Consider the following 23,297-nt stretch of genomic DNA (forward strand, 5'->3'; position numbering starts at 1 on the left):
TTCATTCAGATGATCTGTGCAATTTGGGTCGATGTACGATCGATCGTCCTACTTTTCTCCATCAAATCCATCATTATGTGCTCCCTCAGGAACATTTACCTTAAATTGCAGCTCGTTTGTTTGTATAATGTTGTACAATGAAACTTTGTAGAGGAGAATAAAAGCTGGCACTAACTTCTAAGCTCATTTTTATCCTGTTTTTGGCAGCAAGTTTAGATTATAAAAACATTTTTTAAAGATTAAATCAGGGATAAGGTGGCACGGTGGTTAGCACCGTGGCCTCACAGCAAGAAGATTGCTCGTTTGAGTCCCAGCTGGGCCAGTTGGCGTTTCTGTGTGGGGTTTGCATGTTCTCCCTGTGTTGACATGGGTTTCCTCCGGGTGCTCCGGTTTCCCCTACAGTCCAAAGACTTGCACTATAAGGGAACTGATTCATTAAATTAGCCGTAGTGTATTAGTGTGTGTGTGTGAATGAGTGTGGATGGGTGTTTCTCAGTACTGGGTTGCAGCTGAAGAGCATCCGCTGTCAGGGGATGTGCAGTATATGCAGCACATAGGAGCGCCACACATAGGGGGCGCCATTGTGACAAAACTTTTTCTGAAATTCATTCATTTTCTTGTCGGCTTAGTCCCTAATATTATACAAGTTTAATATTGTATTTTATTAAATAAAAAAATCACCCATATAAATGTCTTTATGAATTTATAATGTATCATATTGATTCATCAGGCCTTTTGGGAACTTTTGCTCAAAACTATTTTAATTTTAGCTACAAACAAAGTTTGCCCATAACATTTTAATAAAATAGAACATTTCAGGCAGTTAGTCTCTGATTGCTTTTACACTAAACTGTTTACAGTCTTTTTTTATTTCACTTAGTGAGAGGTGTAATAGCAGTTTCAGTCAATTGTTCATGCAAAGATAGACCTTACACCTCTCTCGCAGAGAAGTAATTGCAGTTCTTTTGCACTTTAGGACTCCCATGTCTATCATTTTGTTTTGACAAATGTAGTACAAAAAGTCCAAAAGCAAGGCAAGTTGAGGTGCAATAATCATTTTGTGAGGAAAATTAAATTGAGAAGAAATTTGGGGTTTGATGAGATGTGATTCTTTGCGACTTAACATGCTTAATGTTATACCTTTTACTACTTCATACTTTTTCAGTTGTGTTCAGAACTGCGAAATGAATATGTTTGAAGCATGTTGATGATAAAAAAAATATCTTTAATTTATTGATGGAAATATTTTGGCACTGTCGCTTGCCTGTAATAAAATATAATTGAATTGAGTGGGGGCGCGCAAAAGTTAAAGCTGCATACCCATCAGTAAATGTGCAGTTGCGCCCCTGTCCGCTGTGTAAAACAAAAGCTAGAATAGTTGCCGGTTTATTCCGCTGTGGTGACCACTGATGAATAAGAGACTAAGCCGAATTAAAATGAATGAATGGCTGCACCTTTATAACTCATAATAAGGTTTTCTTTAGCTTTAATGCTTTGTTCAAGACTGATAAACATGTCTGCAGTGTTTTTAAAGCGCAGCTCTTCATCTGCAGTTTCTTCAGGAATAAACAGCTCATGTTTTGGGCTTTTGTGAAACATGTTTTGTTAAAGAGAGCAAGGAGATTTTTTTCCACAGTATTTCCTATTGTATTTTGTCTTCTGGGGAAAATCTTACACTCTGAAAATATTGTTTAGACAAAACAAATCAAATTAACGCAACAGTTTGCATTAACATATTCAAGTTACGACAACGTCTAACAAAATTAGGTTCAGACAACAAACTTTATCATGTTATTATGTTATGTTACATTTTCACAGAGCAAAAAACTCAGATTTTTAAGTCGAGTACTCAAAATATTTTTTTTAATTAAAATTGAAAACAAATCCAGTGTTACTTACTTAATTAGATGCATGTTTTCAAGTTTAGAACCTCAAATAAATTAAATAGCTGAAATTGTTGAATTTTTGGTTTGTTTTCGAATTTACTGTTCATGTTTGTAAAAAAATACATTTAACAACAACATTTTTTGTTTTGCGGTAATGTTTTATTTGTTTTAAACGACAGGTTTCCTGTTTTTTACAAAACAAAAACATGTTCTGTTTCATATTATCAGTATAACAAAATAACAAAAAACACCAGTGTGTGGACTTAGTGAAGTTTATTTATAAACAAATTTCGAGAGGATCACATGCTTATGATTGTTCACAGCTGTTCCGACTTTAGCTAATAACTGATTATCCTATCAGACGATCCTTAACTCACTATAAATAACCAGACTTTTCTCATCTCATTATCTTCGTCTTGAAGAAACCCCCCCACCCAACACTACTTTCCCTCCTTTCAAACGGGCGTCACGGTGGCCAGCGATTAGCGCTGTTGCCTCACAGCAAGAATGCCCCTGGTTTAATTCCTTTCCAAATCAGACGCCATTTCTGTGCGGAGTTTGCTCGTTCTCCCCGTGGTCGCGTGGGTTTTCCCCGGGTCCTCCGGTTTCCTCCCACAGTTTAAAAATAAGCACAGTAATCCAAAATATTTTAGCTAAACTCTGAGTACCTTCAGCATCCATATCTGACACTTAGCTACAACAAGCAAGAGGAGGAGTCATCGAGATCTACCTTAGCTCAAACTCCCCTCTCGCCTTGCAACAGGAGGGAGCCCAGGGCTCGAGGATCTTATAAGCTCAGGGCTCTCTCCCGGGACAGGACGCCAAACTAGCCTTATTATCAATCATCAGCTAAGTGTGAACTCTTGAAAAAATACAAAACAAAGAGTCTCAAACTCAATTTCGTCGGGTTGCTACAAGTTAAAGATTGTTTTAAAGCAACTGACAAATATGTTCACCTTTAAATTAGCCACATTTTTTAATTGATGTAATTATCAATATTTACCTGTTTTGAAAACTTAATAAAGTTATTCTGGCTACTTAAAAGTTTTAATCTGATCAGCATTTTAGAATTTTTAGGTTACAATAGTGTATTAAACTATGTAGTGGTAACAGACCTCTTTAGTTATTTTTTAGAGTGTAGACAGTGTTTCCTCTGCATGTCCTCAAAGGCTGGCAGTGAGGTCCCTGTGATGCGTTGGGCAGTTTTCACCACCCGCTGCAGTGCCTTATGCTCAGCAACAGAGCAGCTTCCATACCAGACTGTGACGCAGTTGGTCAGGATGCTTTCTATTGTTCAGTGGTAGAAGTTCACCAAGACGGCTGATGAAAGCTGCTTCTTTTTAAGTTGCCCTAAGAAAAATAGGCGCTGGTGAGCCTTCTTGACCAGGCTGGAGGTGTTGGTGGTCCAGGAAAGATCCTTTGGGATGTGGGTCCCCAGGAACTTGAAGAATGAGACAGGCTCAACGGCCACCCCATTGATGTGGATTGGATCACGTGAGCCTGTTCGTCCCTTCCTGAAGTTCACAATGAGCTTCTTGGTCTTGTTGGTGTTAAGGAGCAGATTATTGTTGGTGCACTGAGTTTTAGACCTCTGATTGGCTACAAAACAAACCACTGTTACAAATGACTTACTAAGGTTTGCTTTAATGCTTTGTTAAAACCCGACTGCAGTGTTTTCAGTGCACAGACTTCAGTGATAAACAGCTGATGTTTTGGGCTTCTTGTAATGTGTTTTGACATGGTTTATCTTCATGCTTCAGCGGGGAGATCCGAAGAGCTTTTTTTAGTGGTGTTGGTTTCTAAAAAAAGGCCCGCTGTCCCCGAGGAGGGTCTTCTTGACGTGGGACGGGTTCGTCTGTGCTGAATGACAGACTGTTCTGGGATCAGTTTGAGGTGATGATTTGTGCAGAAGAGCTCAGGCGTGACACCAGCTGATGTCTGCAACACAGTGCACAGTAAACACAGCTTCATCTCAGTCACCACACACATCGTCGTTCAGTGCTTCAGTACAATACAAGCAGCAGACATATGATGTTTTGCATTGCTATTATTATTATTATTATTATTATTATTATTATTTAAAAACATTTTTATTGAGAAGCAAATTATAATACTGCATTGCAATCAGCTGAACTGCCGCTCTAGGCAAAGAACAATCACGCCGCCCTCAACCCGAAAGTGAAAACGGAAATGACCGGTTATCAAATTGAAGAGATTAGTGGGGGGGGGGGGGGGGGGGTATATGGGGTGCTGGGTCACGTGGACATAACTGAGGGCACGGGTGTTGAGGGAGGTGTCGCGGACATAACTGAGGACCCAGGTGTTGGGAGGTGTCGCGGACGAGGCCCTCTCTATTATGCCGCCCTAGGCAGTCGCCTAGATCAGTGGTTCTCAAAGTGGGGGTCGGGACCCAGCGAGGGGTCGCGGGACAATGAAAGGGGGTCGCCTGGTGATTTCCAAAAATTTTTATTAAACCATAAGATATACCAAATGTTATCCATAACCTACTGAAGAGAAAAAAATTGTTGTTTATATTTACTATATACTAGTTACTATAGTAGCTTATAGTTACTAGTTCTATTGGATTGCGACTCCTGGGGTAATTACAATATACTAAAGACACAGCAATAGCGTCAGATGCAGCAGATTGATTTTATAATATTAGCTTAAACTTTCTGGCCCATTTACAGCACTCGCATACATTAAAAAAAATAAATGAAGAATAGACTTGGGTCTATTGGTGTGTGTGCGCGCCATTGCATGCAAGGTTTTGTATTTATAACCACCTCAGAGGATATTGGGGGTCGCTGGCATTGTTATTTTGGGGGTCATAAGCTAAAAAGTTTGGGAACCTCTGGCCTAGATCGCCTCTATGGATGTGCCGGCCCTGATAGGATTGTGTGACAGTAGTAGGGGATGCTGAAAATGTCATTTTAAATTAGCTTATAAAAGAGATTCACATTGAAAATGGGTATTTAAAATTAAAATACAGTGGTCCCTTGTTGTTCTCAGGTGTTACGTGCTAAAATAACCCGCAATAGGCAAAATCAGAAAGTAGTCAGCTTTATTTTTTACAATTATTATAGATGTTTTCAGGCTGTAAAACCCCTCACTATACACTCTATACACTTTTCTCAGACAGGCATTAACTTTTTCACACTTTTCTCTCTTGTTTAAACGCTCTCAAAGTTCAAACCTTCGTTGAAAAACAAGTCCAGTATTCTAGAATGATACTAAAGGTCAAAACCAATTGATCCTCATTTATTTGTTTTCGTAATGGCGCCATACCGCAGCATAACTTCTACCTTTCACATCCAGAAGCCCAACTTGTTTTGAGATGGTTAGCATCCTCCTCTGCCTTTTAAACAGGGGTAGGGAACCTATAGATCGGGAGGCACATGTGGCTCTTTGACCAAAAGTATGTGGCTCTCCAGCTGTCTCTCTTCAAAAATATTTCGAAATTAAAAAAATTATGACTGTTAGTAGAAATCAGTTTCCTATTAAAATACAATTACAATTCCCTTTATTGTGTATTTCTACATCAAAATGAATAAGAACTCGGTTTACAATAAAAGGACGTTTTAATCAATGCGACCCAGTACTGGAAACACCCAAACACAGTCACATTCACACACACACTCATACACTACGGCCAATTTAGTTCATCAATTCCCCGGAGCAACCGGAGGAAACCCATGCCAACACGGGGAGAACATGCAAACTCCACACAGAAACGCCAACTGACCCAGCCAGAACTCAAATCAGCGACCTTCTTGCTGTGAGGCCACAGTGCTAACCACTGAGCCACCATGTTGCCCCCTACTAATTATATAAATATAATGGTAATAATAATATAGCAATGATGAAGATAAGGATTATTATTGTTATTATTATCATCATTATCAGTAGTAATTGTTATTATTATTATTATTATTATTATTATACAATTAACATTATATTTTTTTCATAAAATCTAAATAATAGTCCAATAATACAATAAATAATACAATAAACAAACTGTAAAACAAAAGAAAAATTAACAAAATAGTACAAAAAATCTTTATATTTACAGAGGATATTCAAATATTTCTGCAAGCACTGAAACACACACACACACCGTTGTATTTCACCCACAGAGGGGGTGTGTGTGTGTGTGTGTGTGTGTGTGTGTGTGTGTGTGTGTTAGTCATGAGTTGTGAGTGGCAGCGAACAGCGTTTCTGCTCTTTTCAACGTGGACTTGACAGACGCTGGAGGACATTTCCCATGATGACTCAGGCCGGAGTGATGTGTGTTTGCGTGCGTGTATGTGTGTGTTTGTGTGTGCATGTGTGTGCGTGTGTGTGTGTGTGTCAGAGCGCCACCTGCTCTCGCCTGCAGTCTCTGCACTCAACACCTGCTGACCCACAATGCCCTGCGTTTACTAGCGCACGCTCCACACAACCACTGAGACTGAGATCTGATGCCCACAGCAACACACACACACACACACACACACATACAGCAGCCTTTGCATAAAGAACTCTGGAGATCTGCTGATGCTGTGCCGTGAATTACACATGAAATACTCCAACGCATTTGTCAACATGTGCAGTTTAAATATGATTGTGACATCTCAGATATTTGTTAAGTGGCGGCACTGTGTGGAGTTTGCATGTTCTCCCCGTGTTGGTGTGGGTTTCCTCCGGGTGCTCCGGTTTCCCCCACAGTCCAAACACATGTGCTATAGGGGGCTTGATGAACTAAATTGACTATTGTTTATAAGTGTGTGTGTGTGTGTGTGTGTGTGTGTGTGTGTGTGTGTGTGTGTGTGTGTGTGTGTGTGTGTGTGTGTGTGTGTGTGTGTGTGTGTGTGTGTGTGTGTGTGTGTGTGTGTGTGTGTGTGTGTGTGTGTGAGTGAATGAGTGTGAGTTTCCCAGTACTTGGTTGCAGCTGGAAGGGCATCCACTGTGTGCTGGAATGCACATATGCTGGAATAGTTGGTGGTTCATTCCGCTGTGGCAACCTCTGATAAATCGTGTCTAAAGAAAATAAATAAACCATTGAGCCACCGTGCCGCCCTTAGAAGAACTTACAACACACAATTTCCATGTTACATAGAAAATAGATAGTAAAAATACCAAACTAATAAGTCTAATACTTGTTAAATGAGGTGTATTTGCAATTTATTTATTTATAAAACACTTTACATGATGGATAGTAACTTCAAAGTGTTAAACATCATATAAAGAATAATAAATAATGCATAAAAATCAGTGTGTTTGTTTGTGTTTGTTGTGTTGTACTTGTATGGTGTCACATTATGTTTCCAAACAGCGTGATTTAAATGCTCAGCGCTTTGCTTCTGTTCATCAGAGTTTTCACTCATGCAGAAGACAGAAACTCTGACAGAGAGTTTCACCTAAAGCAGCACAAGAGCTTTATATAAGAGCATCAGCAGAGCTCATGAGAGGTCAACCCTTCTCAAACACCAACACACTGCACTTGTGTCCGCTCAGCTCACCCTCCCTCACTAGTGCGCTAGTGCTTTAGACGTTTATTAGGGTATTTTGTAACCTTCAGATGTTTGTACAAAGCAGTTTATATCTAGCTGGATCCTATATATTGACTGTCTATGTTAGGGATGCAGCAATACAGTTAGCCCAAGGTTTAATACATACCTCGGTTTTTTAACAAGGTTTTCGGTTCGGTTCTCATGGCTGGACTTGTGTTTTTTTTATTTATTTTTTTTTATTCTATATAGGCAATAGAAACAGTAAGATCATTACTCATACAATACTCATTTTGTTTTATTTAAAAGCCAAGAAAAGTACACTAGTTCCTAGTGTATTGTATACAGAAATGAACACTGGTTGGCGCCAGTAGCATAGTGGTACTGTTCGCTGACATATAGCACCAACGTGCCCACGGGGACCTGAGTTTGATTCCCGGCTTGAGGTCTTTTGCCGATCCTTGCCCTCTCTCTGCTCCCAATGCTTTCCTGTCTGAATTCTCTACTGTCCTGTCATAATAAAGGTGAAAAACCCCTAAAAAATGATTATTAAAAAACAAAACAAAAAAATGAACACTGAAATCTCACAGCTGCTGTAGCCCATGTACAATCTGGGGAACACATTAAGTCTTACACTTTGAAAATAAACACACATGAGAAGTTAATAAAGATAAATTTGTCATTTCAGCTAAACATATTTGTACTTTAGTGAACATAAATAAACCATCTTAATTATCTCGGTGCTGAAAAAAAAAAACGAGACTGTAGTCTGTAACGCGGATCGAGTGCTTTTATAAGATGACAAAACCCCACATCTCCAATCACCGAACACGGCTGCAAATCGTCAGCAGTAAACAGCCGCACTGCCTTTGTTATTTTATGTGTCTCTCGGAGCCAGTTGGGTTTGTTTACTGGAAAGATTCAGCGAGGGATTGTTGCTGTTTGGAGGACTCCATTACCTTCTCTGCTGTTCTGCTTCAGACAGTGATATTGCTGGGTGATGGCGCTGCAGATGTGCAGTCATGGTTATACGTGTAAATCAATGCTTGCACACAGTTATTTTTTTGTTCACTGTTTTTTCTTTTATTGGCATTATACTTACCGGCAAAACCGAAATGTCCTCACACCGCAGATTTGAAAGATGCCGGCGCTTCCTTGTACTGTTGCCTCATTTCGCCGGTGCTTCCTGGTACTGTTGCCTCAACCTCACTTCACCGCCGCTCGCCATGTTCAAGTGTGGAATGAAGCTCAAGCGCCCCCTAACTTTAGAGCATAGTGATTGGATATTTACTCGCGGGGAGGAGTTTCTTCATCTCAGCTCATGGACTTACAGGCACACACAGTCAATTCGGGGAGGTATAAAACTTAAACAAAACTGAGAAAAACGCGATTCAATCGCCTATTGAACCATGGAGGTGGTACAGTATGGTTCAATATTATATTGAGAACCGTGGCGTCCCTAGTATATACAATATAAGAAAGAAAATATTGAAATGATGTAAAGTTATGAAGAAATGAGGAGGCTACTTCTGTTGTGTTTTGATGTGATTTCTGACTGTTGTAGCTTGAAATAACTCTAATAATTCAGTGTGGTGATATGGAGCTGAAATGCACTAAACAATCTGCCGGAACTACTGCCGGTGCCTTATTGTCTAATAATTCCCCATCCCAGAAGTGGTTATAGTATTCTCCTCTGGTCTCCACTGTTGAGATGTTATATTTGTCAGGTGTTTGTCCTCCTCCAACCTCTCCTGTGTGTAGTAGTAGTTTCCTCCACAACTTCATCTTCTGTTGTGTTTTGATGTGATTTTTGACTGAGCTCTTATCATTGAGCGGAGTTATATGGTGCTGTAATGTGCTCAAAACCTGCCGGAACTACTTTAGCTGTGCTTTTGTTTGACAATAACCAAACACCTTAGAGTGCTTATCAGCCAATCAGAAGCTTTAGAGTCTACTTGGAAATGTTTTGTTTACGTTGTATAGTAGTGTGTTAGGAATGAAATGTAATTTATGTTTGTGTGTGTGTGTGTGTGTGTGTGTGTGTGTGTGTGTGTGTGTGTGTGTGTGTGTGTGTGTACTGCAATACTGGTAAATTCTGACCTTGTGGTGAGACTTTTTTTATTGAAAAATGGCATTTAAATCACATGGATCACATGGCGTGATTAGGGGGCCCCGCGTCGTCGCGATTATCAATAATTGAAAATCCGGCAACCGCAATCATCAAACCCTTGGGAACAACTGTGGTCGGAACCAAAGTTCACAGGTCTGTGTTCTCGGTAATCTTCTCAAGCGGTGGACTTCTTCATTCTGATTGGTTGCCGCCGAACCGCGTCATAGCTCATTACCATAAAGTTGATTTGATTACAACTCTCCTCAATGCCCACACCGGAGAAGACGCGCCGCGCTGTTCCTCGCCGCCGGTTCTCATTGAAAATTAATAACTTCCGGCTACTTTGATGCTCTCGCCGCTTTCGGTTTGTGATCGCTCCCCAGTTTGGGAAGGCTTCCCCGCGTTGTCGCTCCACCCCGCCCCCCTTTCCCGCACCTTAGTTTGTGATCGCTCCTCAGTTGTGAAGGCTTTCCCGCGTTGTCTCTCCACCCCCTTATCAGGGGGCCCCGTCAGTGATCCCTGCGGGGGGCCCTCACATTTTGCGCTACGCCACTGATCTATATTTTTTATTCCTAAAGATGTTACGTGGCCATACTCTTATTTTAATATGACATTATTAATATTTTAATATGATGTGATCGATCTGCTGATAAATCCACTGATTATCGCTGCTTTAGAACGATCCAGTGTCCATGTATTTGTGTTGGCACTCAGTGAACAGCAGTCAATCACAGTCATTTCTGTCGATCAGGTGAACACAATCAGCACTGTTGAGCAAATCAGCGCTGTTTAAGAACGTGCTCAACACCGCAGAAATGTTAGCAGGAAATGGCTGTTTTTACAAACTCAGTACCGACTGGTGAGACCAAATTTTCGCTCTTTCTGTGCAGAATTTTGTAAAAAAATAAAATAAAATTAGTAGATTTATAAGAATTTAGATAGATTATCGTAACTAAAGTAAAATTAATCGTTTATTCTTTCATTCATTCATTGTCTTTTCGGCTTAGTCCCTTTAGTCCCGGAATGAACCGCCAACTTATCCAGCACGTTTTTACACAGCGGATGCCCTTCCAGCCGCAACCCATCTCTGGGAAACATTTTCACACTGATTCACACTTATACACTATGTCTTTGGACTGTGGGGGAAACCGGAGCACCTGGAGGAAACCCACGCCAACACGGAGAGAACATGCAAACTCCACAAAAATGCCAACTGACCCAGCCGAGGCTCGAACTAGCGACCTTCTTGCAGTGAGGCAACAGCACCACCTACTGCGCCACCGCGTCACCAAGAAAAATGAATATATGAAATAAAAAATAACAGCTTTTTAACTTTTATTTAATGTTTACAATTCAAATCCAATTAGATCGTCTTAACTGGTAAACAAAGTAAGTCTCTCATATAATATAATATATATATATATATATATACTAAAAGACGGAAAATATTTAAACTGAGCATAAAATCTACTTTTGCTGCAGTTTTTTATTTAGTTTTTTCTTTTGTTTTAGGGGTTTTCAATTTTATTTATAGGACAGTAGAGATTGACAGACATGAAAGTGTGGGGAGCAGAGAGAGCCTCGAGCCAGGAATCAAACTCGGATCACCACAAGCACCTGGGTGCTATGTGTCGACGCACTAACCACTAGGCTATTGGCGCCGAAGTTGCTGTAGCTTTTTTTTAATTTGTGGCAATATTTGCATCCTTATTTTGTGTTGATTTGCTGTAAAAAAAAATATACCACTGACAAAAATCTATGTATATGTACACACACACACACACACACGCACACACACGCACACACACAGTTGAAGTCAAAATTATTCCTTCTTTCATTTTTTTTTCTTTTTTAATATTTCCCAAATTATGGTTAACAGTGCAAATAATTTTTCACAGTATTACCTATTATATGTTTTCTTCTGGAGATTCAGGATGGCAAATAATTCTGACTTCAGCTTCAGGTAAATAGAAACAGAAGGATCTGTAAAACAGCCGTGAATCAGCTGTGCACTGTAGGTTCCGCTGATATGTGCTGTGACACAATGCCTGTGTTATGTTCTGTGCATGCAGCAAGTCTTTACTGGACTATTTTCACTCACCTCAAGTTTTTATGGTCTTTTGCATTAACATTTTTACTTTGTACGTTTACTCATATTCAACGTGGGCTGTCTTTTTCTCTCTTATTTATTTGCTGAGGTACAGACCAGCGTAAAGGTATATTCTGCCACCTATATGATCATGATGTGTGTAAAATAATGGCTTCACAGGAAATCCGTGGCATTTCAGAAAAAAAATGCGAGATCTGCAAAATTTTGTGGAGTTAGTTGATTTTGCAATAAATTCAGCGATCGCAAAATTGCAAAATCCTGCAGGGACTGATTACTGAAATAATTTAAAACTGAATAAATACACATTTACACAAGTAAATAAACAGATTTATCTGCAGATTTCTGCATGTGCAGATTCTGTGTGGGTCTACCAACTGGTACCAATATTGCAGTATCATGACAACACTAGTGTGTATTGCCTCTTCTTGGTGAATCACTGAATGCCTCCTCAGCTGTGAGTCTCTGTGGACAAATGCGTCTGCGAAATGACTAAATGTAGTATTGAGTGTGTCCTGTGTCCTCCTGCAGGTTCTGTCTCTGGGCGCCGACGTTCTGCCGGAGTATAAGCTGCAGGCTCCGCGGATCCACAAGTGGACGGTTCTACACTACAGCCCGTTTAAAGCGGTGTGGGACTGGTTGATCCTGCTGCTGGTCATCTACACGGCCATCCTGACGCCGTACTCCGCTGCGTTCCTGCTGGATAACGCTGAAGACGGCTCCATGCAGAACTGCGGATACTCCTGCAGCCCGCTCAACGTGGTGGATCTGATCGTGGACATCATGTTCATCATCGACATCGTCATCAACTTCCGCACCACATACGTCAACGCTAACGACGAGGTGGTCAGTCACCCGCTGCGCATCGCCGTGCATTACTTTAAAGGCTGGTTCCTGATCGACATGGTGGCCGCCATTCCCTTCGACCTGCTCATTTACAGAAGCGGGGAGGAGGTGAGTGCTGAGGTGAGGAGGAATTAGGGCTTTTCTCTTTTATTTCTCTTGCTGATTTATTGCATGAGTCATTGCATGTTTTATCATAACTCTTCTGTGTTTGTAATTTTAATAAATAAAAATGTTAGAAGGAAGCAAGTGCCGTCTGAAATTTCCATTGAAAGTGAACATTTTTCTCAGCCTCCTTTGTTTGTGTTTAGATATTTCACTTTAAAGACCTGGAAAGGGACATATTCTATGCTATAAAAGTGATATTGCTGAACATCCACACAGGAGCCTGATAAAAATGCTCATTTTAGAGGAAAATTTCAGACGGCATTTAGAGATTTTTTGCATCTAAACTCTTTATATTTGTGTTGTAAGTAGTAATAGTAGTAATAGTAGTAGTAAAAAACTATATTGTTCTTGACAGGAGATTTGTTATGGGCATCGCCATATTGCTGCAGACATTCACTAAAACAAGCAATAAAAAAAACAATACAAAATACAACAATTACAACATTTATAAATGCTAATTAAGATATACTCTTATTAAATAAACCCGCTGGAACAGGTACAAAGGATTTCTTGTAGCCTACACTTTGGGACTCTAAATCTTCTACCAAAGGGAAGCAGGGTATTGTGCTCCAAATTTTCTATGTACTTTGCAGTATTAACAGTGCATCACAGAAGTGTAAGTTACCTTTGCAAAGGGCACTGACACAACCCCATACCATAACCTGACCCTGGCTTTTGGACTTGTTGCTGGTAACTGTCAGGGTTCGGGAAGGATGAGGGAGCGAGGACTCAAATGCAAACAATAATTGGGTTTTATTAATAATAAAGTACAAATAAAACAAAAAGGCAAAACAAACTACCCCGAGGGGGAAAACATGAATCAAAAACAGACAAACTTGGCTGGGCTGGGCTGGCAAGACATGACTGGAACAGGAACACAGAGGGAATATCGACGACGAACTGGCAAAGGACTGAAGACATGAGGGGGATTATAAAGCAAAAGTAAATTGACACAAACAGGTGAACATGACAAACTAATAATGAGTTAACAAGGAGGGTGGGAATAGACAAAAGACGGGAGAGAGCATGACAGAGAGACAACACAAGCCATGCGCCCACATAACACAGGACAAGAACATGCAGCCAATGAGAGAACTCATTAACCGCATGTTCATGACAAGACAAGCACAACACTGAAGCACACGACAAAAGCACGTGACCACAATGTAAACACCAAGCCACGTGCTTTGACAACAGACGCAAGACACAAGCACACGATGAATGAAAGCACTCACCGTGCGCTCACACACGCAGCGTGCATGCTTCATCCCAGCGCCGGCCGAAACCGAAACCAACAAGACTGAGACGCTGGGAATGAAACACCACGCTGCTGACAGACGAAAACACAAACACGAGTACAAGAGCGCACGCATCTGAGGCCGTACACCCACGACGGCGCGCGCGCACTCAGAGACAGAAACAGGACCAGACATGGCTAGTGTCCGAGCTCTGCCACCAAAACAAGAATTTACAAGACCAGAGTGGCAGAACCCTGACAGGTAACAGTCTGGATGAGCCTGTTCTTCTTTGGTCCGGAGCATGCAGCATGCATTTCGCTCAAACAAACACCTAAAAAAATACTGAATCATCTGAGCACAGTGCATGTTTCCACTGTGTGGTGGTCCATCCCAGATGCCTTCAAGCTCAGAGAAGTTGACAACACTTCTGGACACTGTTAACATAGGGCTTCCTTTCCGCACAGTGCAGTTTTAACTAGCATTTATGGATGTAATGTTGACAAAGGTTTGCTAAAGTACTCCTGAGCCCATATGGTGAAGCGGCTTATAGATGAATGATGATGCAGCGCCGCCTGAGGGATCGGAGATCACGGTTATTTGGCTTAGGCTTGCACTCTTGTCCTTTGCGCACTGAAATTCCTCCAGATTCCTTGAATCTTTTACTGATGTTCAGCACTGTTAAAGGTGAAATATCCAAATGTCTTCCTCTCTTTCTTTGAGGAACATTGTTTAAAACATTTCAATCATTTCCGCTTGTATTTGTTGTCAAACTGGGGATCCTCGGCCCATCTTTGCTCCTAAAGGACTAGACCTTTCTTGGATGCTGCTTTTGTACTAAAGCATAATCACAATCACCTGTTGACATCACCTGTTTCACATCACCTCATTATTTCACCAGTTTACCTGATTACCAGCCCTGAACTGCTCCTGTCACAACTTATTGCAGGTCCGAATGATGTATATTTACAAATGAAATGAAGTTGACCAGACAAAGCATGAAATATTTGAGAGGGGTCTGGATGCAGACCTGGTGCAGTGCAATCTGAGCTGCATCCGATGCTTTTTAATGGGCTCACCTAACCCCACCCCTAACTAGGGGTGTAACGATTTATCGTTGTACGATTTATTGCGATGCAAAAATGTCTCGATATGCATCGTGGCGTTATGACGATTTGATTACGATATGACGTCCGTTTTCTCTTATTAGTTGAGCTGTTTGCACGTTAGCTACGTTCCACCTGCTGTCGCACGTGAGTTCAGATTGCAGCAGCAGTAATGTTAGCAGACCAAGATGAGTGGAGCTGAAATAGAGGATGACCCATCCTCTCAAAATCAGACGTCTGGCAACATTTCGGTTGTACAGTCATTGCTTTAGACTCGTCCGCTTTTTGTCACGCATACTGGGTCAAACATAGTTTTAAAGTCTTCACAGTGATTTACATACTTTGCACAGCGACATGGATACCTCCTAATGGTGTTGAAAGAGTCACACACTGTATTTATAAGGTACAATTCACCCTAAAATATCATTCTGTCTTCATATAATGATGTGTTCGCGTCTGCAAAATCACACATGACGTGAGCTGACCGTGAGCTGTTACTACAGAGGGCGCGCGTCTGCTTCAGTGAACAGAACCTGCAGGTTGTGACTAACAGGTAATAAAGTAGTAAACAACATTCAGTTTGTGGAACAGAGTGATCGTTCAGGAGCCGCGTGGGAAGTATGAACAGCAGTGGAAATGAAACCGAAAGCGTGCACATTATTTAAACAATCATATCGCATTTTAGAGTTATGATTACGACGAGCATTAACTCTTTTGAGTACAGAGGTACATAAAAATGCACGTCAACATGATACACTTGATAACGCCGACATCAGCGACGCCGAGGAAGTAGTAAACCTGCCTAAACTGCTGAATAGATTCCTGTGTAATGAAAAGACGGCCACCCTGCACTCATCATGAAGACAGCCATCCATAAAAACCTCTCAGACAGACACACATCAGTTAGGGATTATTTCATAGAACTGCTGATTACCTGGAAATGTAGATTGCACACACGAAAAATGCAATTGACCAAGCAAAGCTTTAAGCTCTTACTGTAAAATTCAATTGAATTGAATCATTTGAATAATATTTTATAAGAAGCTTTTAAATTGTTTTATTTTCCAGAGACAGGCCTGTTTAATTTATTTTCTTAAAGAAGGTTCAGTTTAACAAGTTGAAACAAAAGAAATACATGAAAAATAGTTTACTTGGTAATTAAATAAAAAAATAAATAAAATTTGCATTTCAGTTTAATTTTTATTCCAAATATCGTGATAAATATCGAATCGTGAACATTATATCCTGATACACATTGTATCGTGAGCTGAGTGTATCGTTACACCGCTACCCCTAACCCTACCCGTCACAGTGACGTCACTAGCTCCATTGAGTGCATTGTGTCTGACATTGCATCGCTGAGTGATGCAGTCTCAGCTTGCATCATAAAGGCTGCATCCAGATACTATTGAAATATTTAGTGTTCATATTGTCTGCAATGAAATAAAGTCAAAGCAACTTTGGAAATCTCTACTTTCTTTTTTATTTTCGTTTTCGATGCTCTTTAAACTCTCTATAAAAGTGATTTGTTATGCAAGAGATGCCCTTTTAAAGCTCATGCTAAATGAACAGTGTTTTTCCTGCAGCCCACTCAGCAGACCACCCTCATCGGGCTGCTGAAAACGGCTCGTCTGCTGCGTCTGGTGCGCGTGGCCCGTAAGCTGGACCGCTACTCGGAGTACGGCGCGGCGGTGCTGTTCCTGCTGATGTGCACGTTCGCTCTGATCGCCCACTGGCTGGCCTGCATCTGGTACGCCATTGGGAATGTGGAGCAGAACCGCTCCATCGGCTGGCTGCACGCGCTCGGGGTTCATCTGGGCAAAGAGTACAACATCAGCAGCCCGCGCAGCTCCGGGCCCAGCATCAAGGACAAATACGTGACCGCGCTGTACTTCACCTTCAGCAGCCTGACCAGCGTGGGCTTCGGGAACGTGTCTCCCAACACCAACTCCGAGAAGATCTTCTCCATCTGCGTCATGCTCATCGGATGTGAGTGTCTCTTATTAGTCTACACTATAATATATCTGTCAAAGTTAAAATTATGCACCATTTACATTCTTGAAAACACTTCCCAAGTGTTGCTTAAAGCAGAGAGCTGATTGTTTCGACACATTTCTAATCATAATAGTTTAATAACTCATCTCTAATAACTGATTTATTTTCTCTTTGTCATGATGACAGTAAATAATATTAGACTAGATATTCTTCAAGACACTTCTATACAGCTTAAAGTGACATTTAAAGGCTTAACTAGGATAATTAGGGTAAAGTTAGGGTAATTAGGCAAGTCATTGTATGTGGTTTATTCTGGAGACAGTCTAAAACTTATATTGCTTAAGGGGGCGAATAATATTAATTTTCTAATTGTTTTAAAATATTCCCCAAGTTTTGCTTAAAGGAGAGAAGATTTCTTCATACACATTTTAAACATGTTAGTTTTAACTATGTTTAAGGTTAATTAAAAATGTAGGTACAAAAACAGTGATTATTTTTTTTACTTTTTATGGTCTTATTTCTAAATGTATATTAATCTGCCGAGTTGAGTTTTCAACATCAAATGTCAACAGAGCAGAGATCAAGGTCTCATAATGCAATTCATAGCCATAAATAAGCATAACATAGTTTTGAATGACAGAATATGGACTAAAATACAGTTTACTACCTAATGTTTTAACAGTGTATTTGAAATCCCTTTGCAGCAGTCGTTTTCTATCATGTTGTTATTTAAAAATACACATCTTTATCATCATTTTAAATATAAATTAAATATATTTTCATTCCGCCTTTAAATATCTTTATAATCATTTTAAATTTATAATTTTACAACAAAATTTTATCTTCAGCTATATTTTAAATTTCATTTTTGTGTATATGATATAACATTTTAGGTATAATATTTTGCACATTTACACTAATTTATGATAATTAAATAACATCATAATCTTTTTTTAATTACCAAGCATTTTTTGTCACAATTATGAGGTGAACCTGAACCAATTTAACTGATAATATTTGAAGTTATTGACATGCAGTCAGTTACATCTTTTCAGTGATGTAATTTTTTGTTGCAGATATATAACTTGCTGTTTTGTTGTATTATTTATTTATTTATTTACTTATTTATTTATTTATTTATTTATGCATTTGTGCATTTATTTATTTATTTATATATTTATTTATTTATTTATGCATTTGTGCATTTATTTATTTATTTATTTATTTATTTATGCATTTTCTTTTTATTTATGCATTTATTTATTTATTCAATTCATTGTAACTTTTTTTTTATTCTTTTTTTTTTCTCGACTTAGTCCCTTTAATAATAAGGGGTCGCCATAATGGAATAAACCATCAGCCTATCCAGTATATGTTTTACGCAGTGGATGCCCTTCCAGCTGCAACCCAACACCAGGAAACAACCATACACTTTTGCATTCACACTCATACACTACGGCCAATTTAGATGATTAATTCCCCTATACCGCATGTGTTTGGACTGAGGGGGAAACCAGAACACCTGCAGGAAATCCACGCTAACAAGGGGATAACATGCAAACTCCACACTGAAACACCAACTGGCCTAACCGGGGCTCGAACCAGTGACCTTCTTGCTGTGAGGTGATCGTGCCACCCTCTATGCTGCCCTATTTTATTTATTTATTTATTTAGTTTTAGCATTTCAAGAAGACCTTTTTCTGTTATGATTTAAGGTCAATGACAGTGACATTCAGTCCAGAAATTGTAAACGTTCCTCATAAAAGTCATTGTGTGCATAAAGTGCATTTATTTTGATTAACTTAATAGATCTTGAAGGAAAGCAATCAGGCATAATTGACCATTAAAGCTGTTCTTTGAGTTTGACCTTCCTTCTAAATGTTGTTGTAGATTAAACCTTCATCAGAGATGCTTTAGTTTGTTTGCTTCTTATTTTACTGAGCTCCTTTTATTATGTTTATCTGATCAGAGCTCATCACATGCTGATGAAATTGTCCTGGGATTTTAATATTTGCTCTACAGATTAACATGATTGCTCTTTTTGTAGGTCTTGATCGTGGCAATTAATGATAAATTGACAATTTAATATCGCTGCCACACACACATAAATCAGTGTTCAGTAAGTGTGAAATAATTTCCGTTTTTATGGCCGCTTGATGCATTTATCATCAGGGCTGCACAATTACATGCCAGAAGGCAAAAGTTCAACAGGACAAAATGAACATGACCTCTTCCATCTGATAGACGGTGATAATTCACTTTATTAAACAGCTCATCCAACTTTTAACAGCCCAATGGCATTGATCAAGCACATTTTCATCTGATCTAGTTAATTTGTTTAATTTTAAATGTGTTAGAAAGAAATTCAACCTCTGATATTTTACTCCAAAATTATATTTTGTTTTATTTTATTTTTTATTTTGTTTTGTTAGTTTTTGGTTTATTTATTTTTATTTATTTTTATTTTCCTTTATTTTCCTTTATTTCATTTTGTTTTGTTTTATTTAATTTATTTTATTTAGTTTTGTTTGTTTTTGTTTTGTTTTGTTTTGTTTTGTTATATTTTTTATTTTATTGTATTTTATTTTTTTATTTTGTTTGTTTTTGTTTCCTTTTATTGAATTTTTTTATTTTACTTTATTTTATTTTATTTAGTTTAGTTTTGTTTATTTTTGTTTTTGTTTAATTTAATTTTATTTTATTTTTTATTTTACTTTATTTTACTTTATTTAATTTTTTGTTGTTATTGTTTTATTTTATTTTATTTTATTTTTTTGTTTGTTTTTGTTTTATTTAATTTTTTTATTTTACTTTATTTTACTTTGTTTTATTTAGTTTTGTTTGTTTTTGTTTTGTTTTGTTTTGTCTTGTTTTATTTTTTTATTTTGTTGTATTTTATTTTTTATTTTGTTTGTTTTTGTTTCCTTTTATTTATTTATTTTATTTTACTTTATTTTATCTAATTTTATTTAATTTAATTTTATTAATTTATTTTACTTTATTTTATTTAACTTTTTATTTTACTTTTTAAATTGTAATTATTGTTTTTTATTGTTTTTATATTAAGCATGTTTTGTAATTATTCATAAATTTAATAATCATTAATTATTTATAAATAGAATACAGCAAACTATACTGTTACAATTTGTAGCAACAGACACAAAATAATTTAGTTTTTATTACTGATGTTACTAATAATACAGACCGTAGATGTTTCATGCAAATATTAATTTAGTAGTATTTTTAGTTGCGTAAACACAAAAAAATAGACTTTAATTGAATGATAATTTAATTTAGACTTTATTTAGGGTGGCACGGGGGCTCAGTGTTCAGCACTGTGGCCTCACAGCAAGAAGGTTGCTGGTTCAAGTCCTGGCTGGGCCAGTTGGAATTTCTGTGTGGAGTTTGCATGTTCTGTGTGGAGTTTGCATGTTCTCCCCTTGTAGGCGTGGGTTTTCTCCGGGTGCTCCGGTTTTCTCCACAGTCCAAACACATGCGCTATAGGGGAATTGATGAACTAAATTGGCCGTAGTGTATGATTGTGTGTTTGACTGTGTATGGGTGTTTCTTAGTACCGAGTTGCAGCTGGAGGGGCATCTGCTGCGTAAAACATACGCTGGATTAGTTAGCGGTTCATTCCGCTGTGGCAACTCCTGATAAATAAGGGACTAAGCTGAAGGAAAATGAATGAATGAGTGAATGAATAAATAGACTTTATTTATTGATAATAAAGCAGAATGTATGATGCTGGAGACAAGCACAGACAAAAAATAGCTATAGTGGGAGTCTCCAAGCTGATATTATCAAGACAAAATGAACTTAAATACACATACAAACACATTTTTAGAGATAACCTAATATAATTAGTGTTTATAATCAAAACTCCTTTATTAAAGTGTTTTGATTTTGAAAAAATAATTAATGATTCATCTTGGAGATGCAAAATCAACCCTCAAATTTAGAATCAGTCACAAATATCATGAATAAATATTTTAAAAAGTCTTTAAGTTGGTATTTTCAAGACAAAATGTTTCTAAATACACATACAAACATACTTTTTAGAGATAACTTCAAATAAGTTGTGTGATTAATCAAAACGTGGCTACAAATGTATAATCAATCACAAATATCATGCCACTTTATCTCTGGAGAATGAAGAACCGGCTGTGGAAGTGAGCTGAAACACCATCATTTAAATGGCCATAGTAAAATAAAGCATTATGCTAACTATATATTCTTATTTTTTGGCTCTGAGGTTGTGGTGTAAAAGGATTCAGATGTGCTCCTGGCAGGGTTTTTTTGTGATATTATAATATACATTTCCTGCTAGAACAAAGAATGAGTTTAGTGTTTTCCTGCATTTGCATTGATGCATGTGTCAGATGCTTCCTCTACAGTGATTTAGAGTACAATCGCTGTTCCTGCAGTTGGAGCTTCTTCTTTGTTGCTATTTCTGCTCTGTTTGTAGCGTGATTCATAGTTCTGCCCACCTGCACTGGGTTCAGTCAGTGTACACCGCGGTAAAACTGAGTAAAACCACAGAACAGATGGCTTTCAATCCACACGCTTTCACAGAGGTTGGCTAATGAGAGAAATCCTGAACACTCACTGGAAAACACTTGATATTTGAGCAACTGAACAACAATAAATCGTGTAGAAACTATTTTACTCAGAAATTATTTCAAAGAAAGAGCAAGGGATGAATGAATAAATGACTATTAAATGGGCATTAAATGTATATACATTATATTCAGGGCTTGACATTAACTTTTTAGATCACCAGGCACTGTGGCTAGTAGATGTCCAGCATTAATAGCCACTCGCCATTTTCACTAGCCACACTTTTCTTGTTGGGAAAATATATTTTGCTTAAATTTGACTTTGGCATGCTGAATGGCTTGATTTCGATGTTGTGTTATGTCCACATGCCTCCTCATTTATTTCACTTCTTGTGTGTGTTGTGTATTAGCTTGCTCAGTGTGCATGAGCAAATAGACTGTCGCAATGCAATCAGCTTTAAGTATTTCTTAGCCACAAATTTTTAATGTGTCAAATCAAGGAAAATACAGCTTTATAGGTGCATTTTTTAATTCAACAAAACTTTTCTTTAAAAAAACTTTACATTTAATAAATAATTAATGTCATAAATTTAAAATATGCAGTAATCCTAGTAGCAAAGAATTCTGGCCCAGATTTGGCATAAAGCTGGCACAGCAGGCATTCATCCGGCACTGGCATACAGCATGTGGGCCAAACATGGCCCGGGTTTGGCAGAGGTGGCACCGTTTTTAAGGCGGCACACAAGATTTGGGCCAGATGAAAAACGTAGTATTTGGCCCAGATTTAAAAATTTGATAAGTGGGCCATGTGAGTTTGGCCAGTCTTGACCCACATTTAAAATACACTAAAATCATTTTTGAGTAAAGAAAAAAAATTCTACCAATCAGGTCACTTTGAGAAAAAGCGTGCCCATAGTGTGCCTAAAGCGCATCACTCCATGGGTTTATCAATTTCATTGCAATCGTGACACACCAACCCATCTGGCCCAGTTCAGGCCCAGTTATGAGTTATTAACTTGGCTGAGACTTGGCCCAGATATGGTCTGTGTTTGGCCCTTGTCTGGAAGCCAGATTTGGTCCAGTCATGTACCGTAATTCACTGCGGCATGTGGGCCAAGCAAAACCTGATTGTGTGGGCCAGAGCTGGGCCAGAGAAATTTTGCTATGCAGTAATCTGTCCTGGCTAAAAGTCCCAGACCAGCAGTTAACTAAACAGAAACGAGGAGTAATCTCCCAATAAAGCAATGTTATTGTTAAAAATGATAATTAAACCATATTAACAAAAATAACTGTCAGCAAAAGAAAGCTGGTGAAACATACCGTGAACATATTTAATGTTAGGCCTGTTAAAAATCTCTTCTAAGAATAATTCAAATGAAAGCAGTGACTGCTGCTGCTTACAAAAGAATATGTGTATTTTTTTTTATCTTGACCTCTTGAAAGCCGCAGGACTGTGGGTGCACGATCATCGCTCTTTGTCCAGTCTATTTAAAGGCAACCATTCGCACCCATTGCACTACATTTAAAGCATAGTTGCTTTGCGCATGTAAACAGGAGCGCGCACACTCTTTTTAACAGTCGCGCGCATCACATCAGCTGTTAGCGCGAGTGCTCATGCTCTCATTCTGTATTCACCTGCTTTTGCTCGCGCGAACAGTTATTTTTGTCAGTCGTGCTGCTTCTCAAATCAAAATCAAATCAAATCACTTTTATTGTCACACCATCAGCAGGACGTGTGCTATGATGAGTGGAAAGCTTAGGTGCTGGCTCCAGACAGTACAAAATACAAGTGCAAATAC

The 23,297-nt window shown here is 38.6% G+C and overlaps 1 protein-coding gene across 10 annotated transcripts in view; it reads left to right on the forward strand.

Annotated features, from left to right (window-relative positions):
- Positions 1 to 23,297, forward strand: part of kcnh2b (potassium voltage-gated channel, subfamily H (eag-related), member 2b) — a 320,637-nt gene that overhangs the window by 281,699 nt on the left and 15,641 nt on the right. For 6 of the 10 annotated variants that reach the window (XM_073941222.1, XM_073941219.1, XM_073941221.1 and 3 more), the window contains 2 exons: positions 12,124 to 12,558; positions 16,531 to 16,933. In XM_073941222.1, coding sequence (XP_073797323.1) covers positions 12,124 to 12,558; positions 16,531 to 16,933 — 838 coding nt within the window. The remainder of the gene's footprint in view (positions 1 to 12,123; positions 12,559 to 16,530; positions 16,934 to 23,297) is intronic. The other 4 variants (XM_073941220.1, XM_073941224.1, XM_073941228.1 and 1 more) reach the window with 1 other exon arrangement.

This window comes from Danio rerio, chromosome 24 (assembly GCF_049306965.1).
Source record: "Danio rerio strain Tuebingen ecotype United States chromosome 24, GRCz12tu, whole genome shotgun sequence".
In the NCBI taxonomy this organism is placed as follows: domain Eukaryota; kingdom Metazoa; phylum Chordata; class Actinopteri; order Cypriniformes; family Danionidae; genus Danio; species Danio rerio.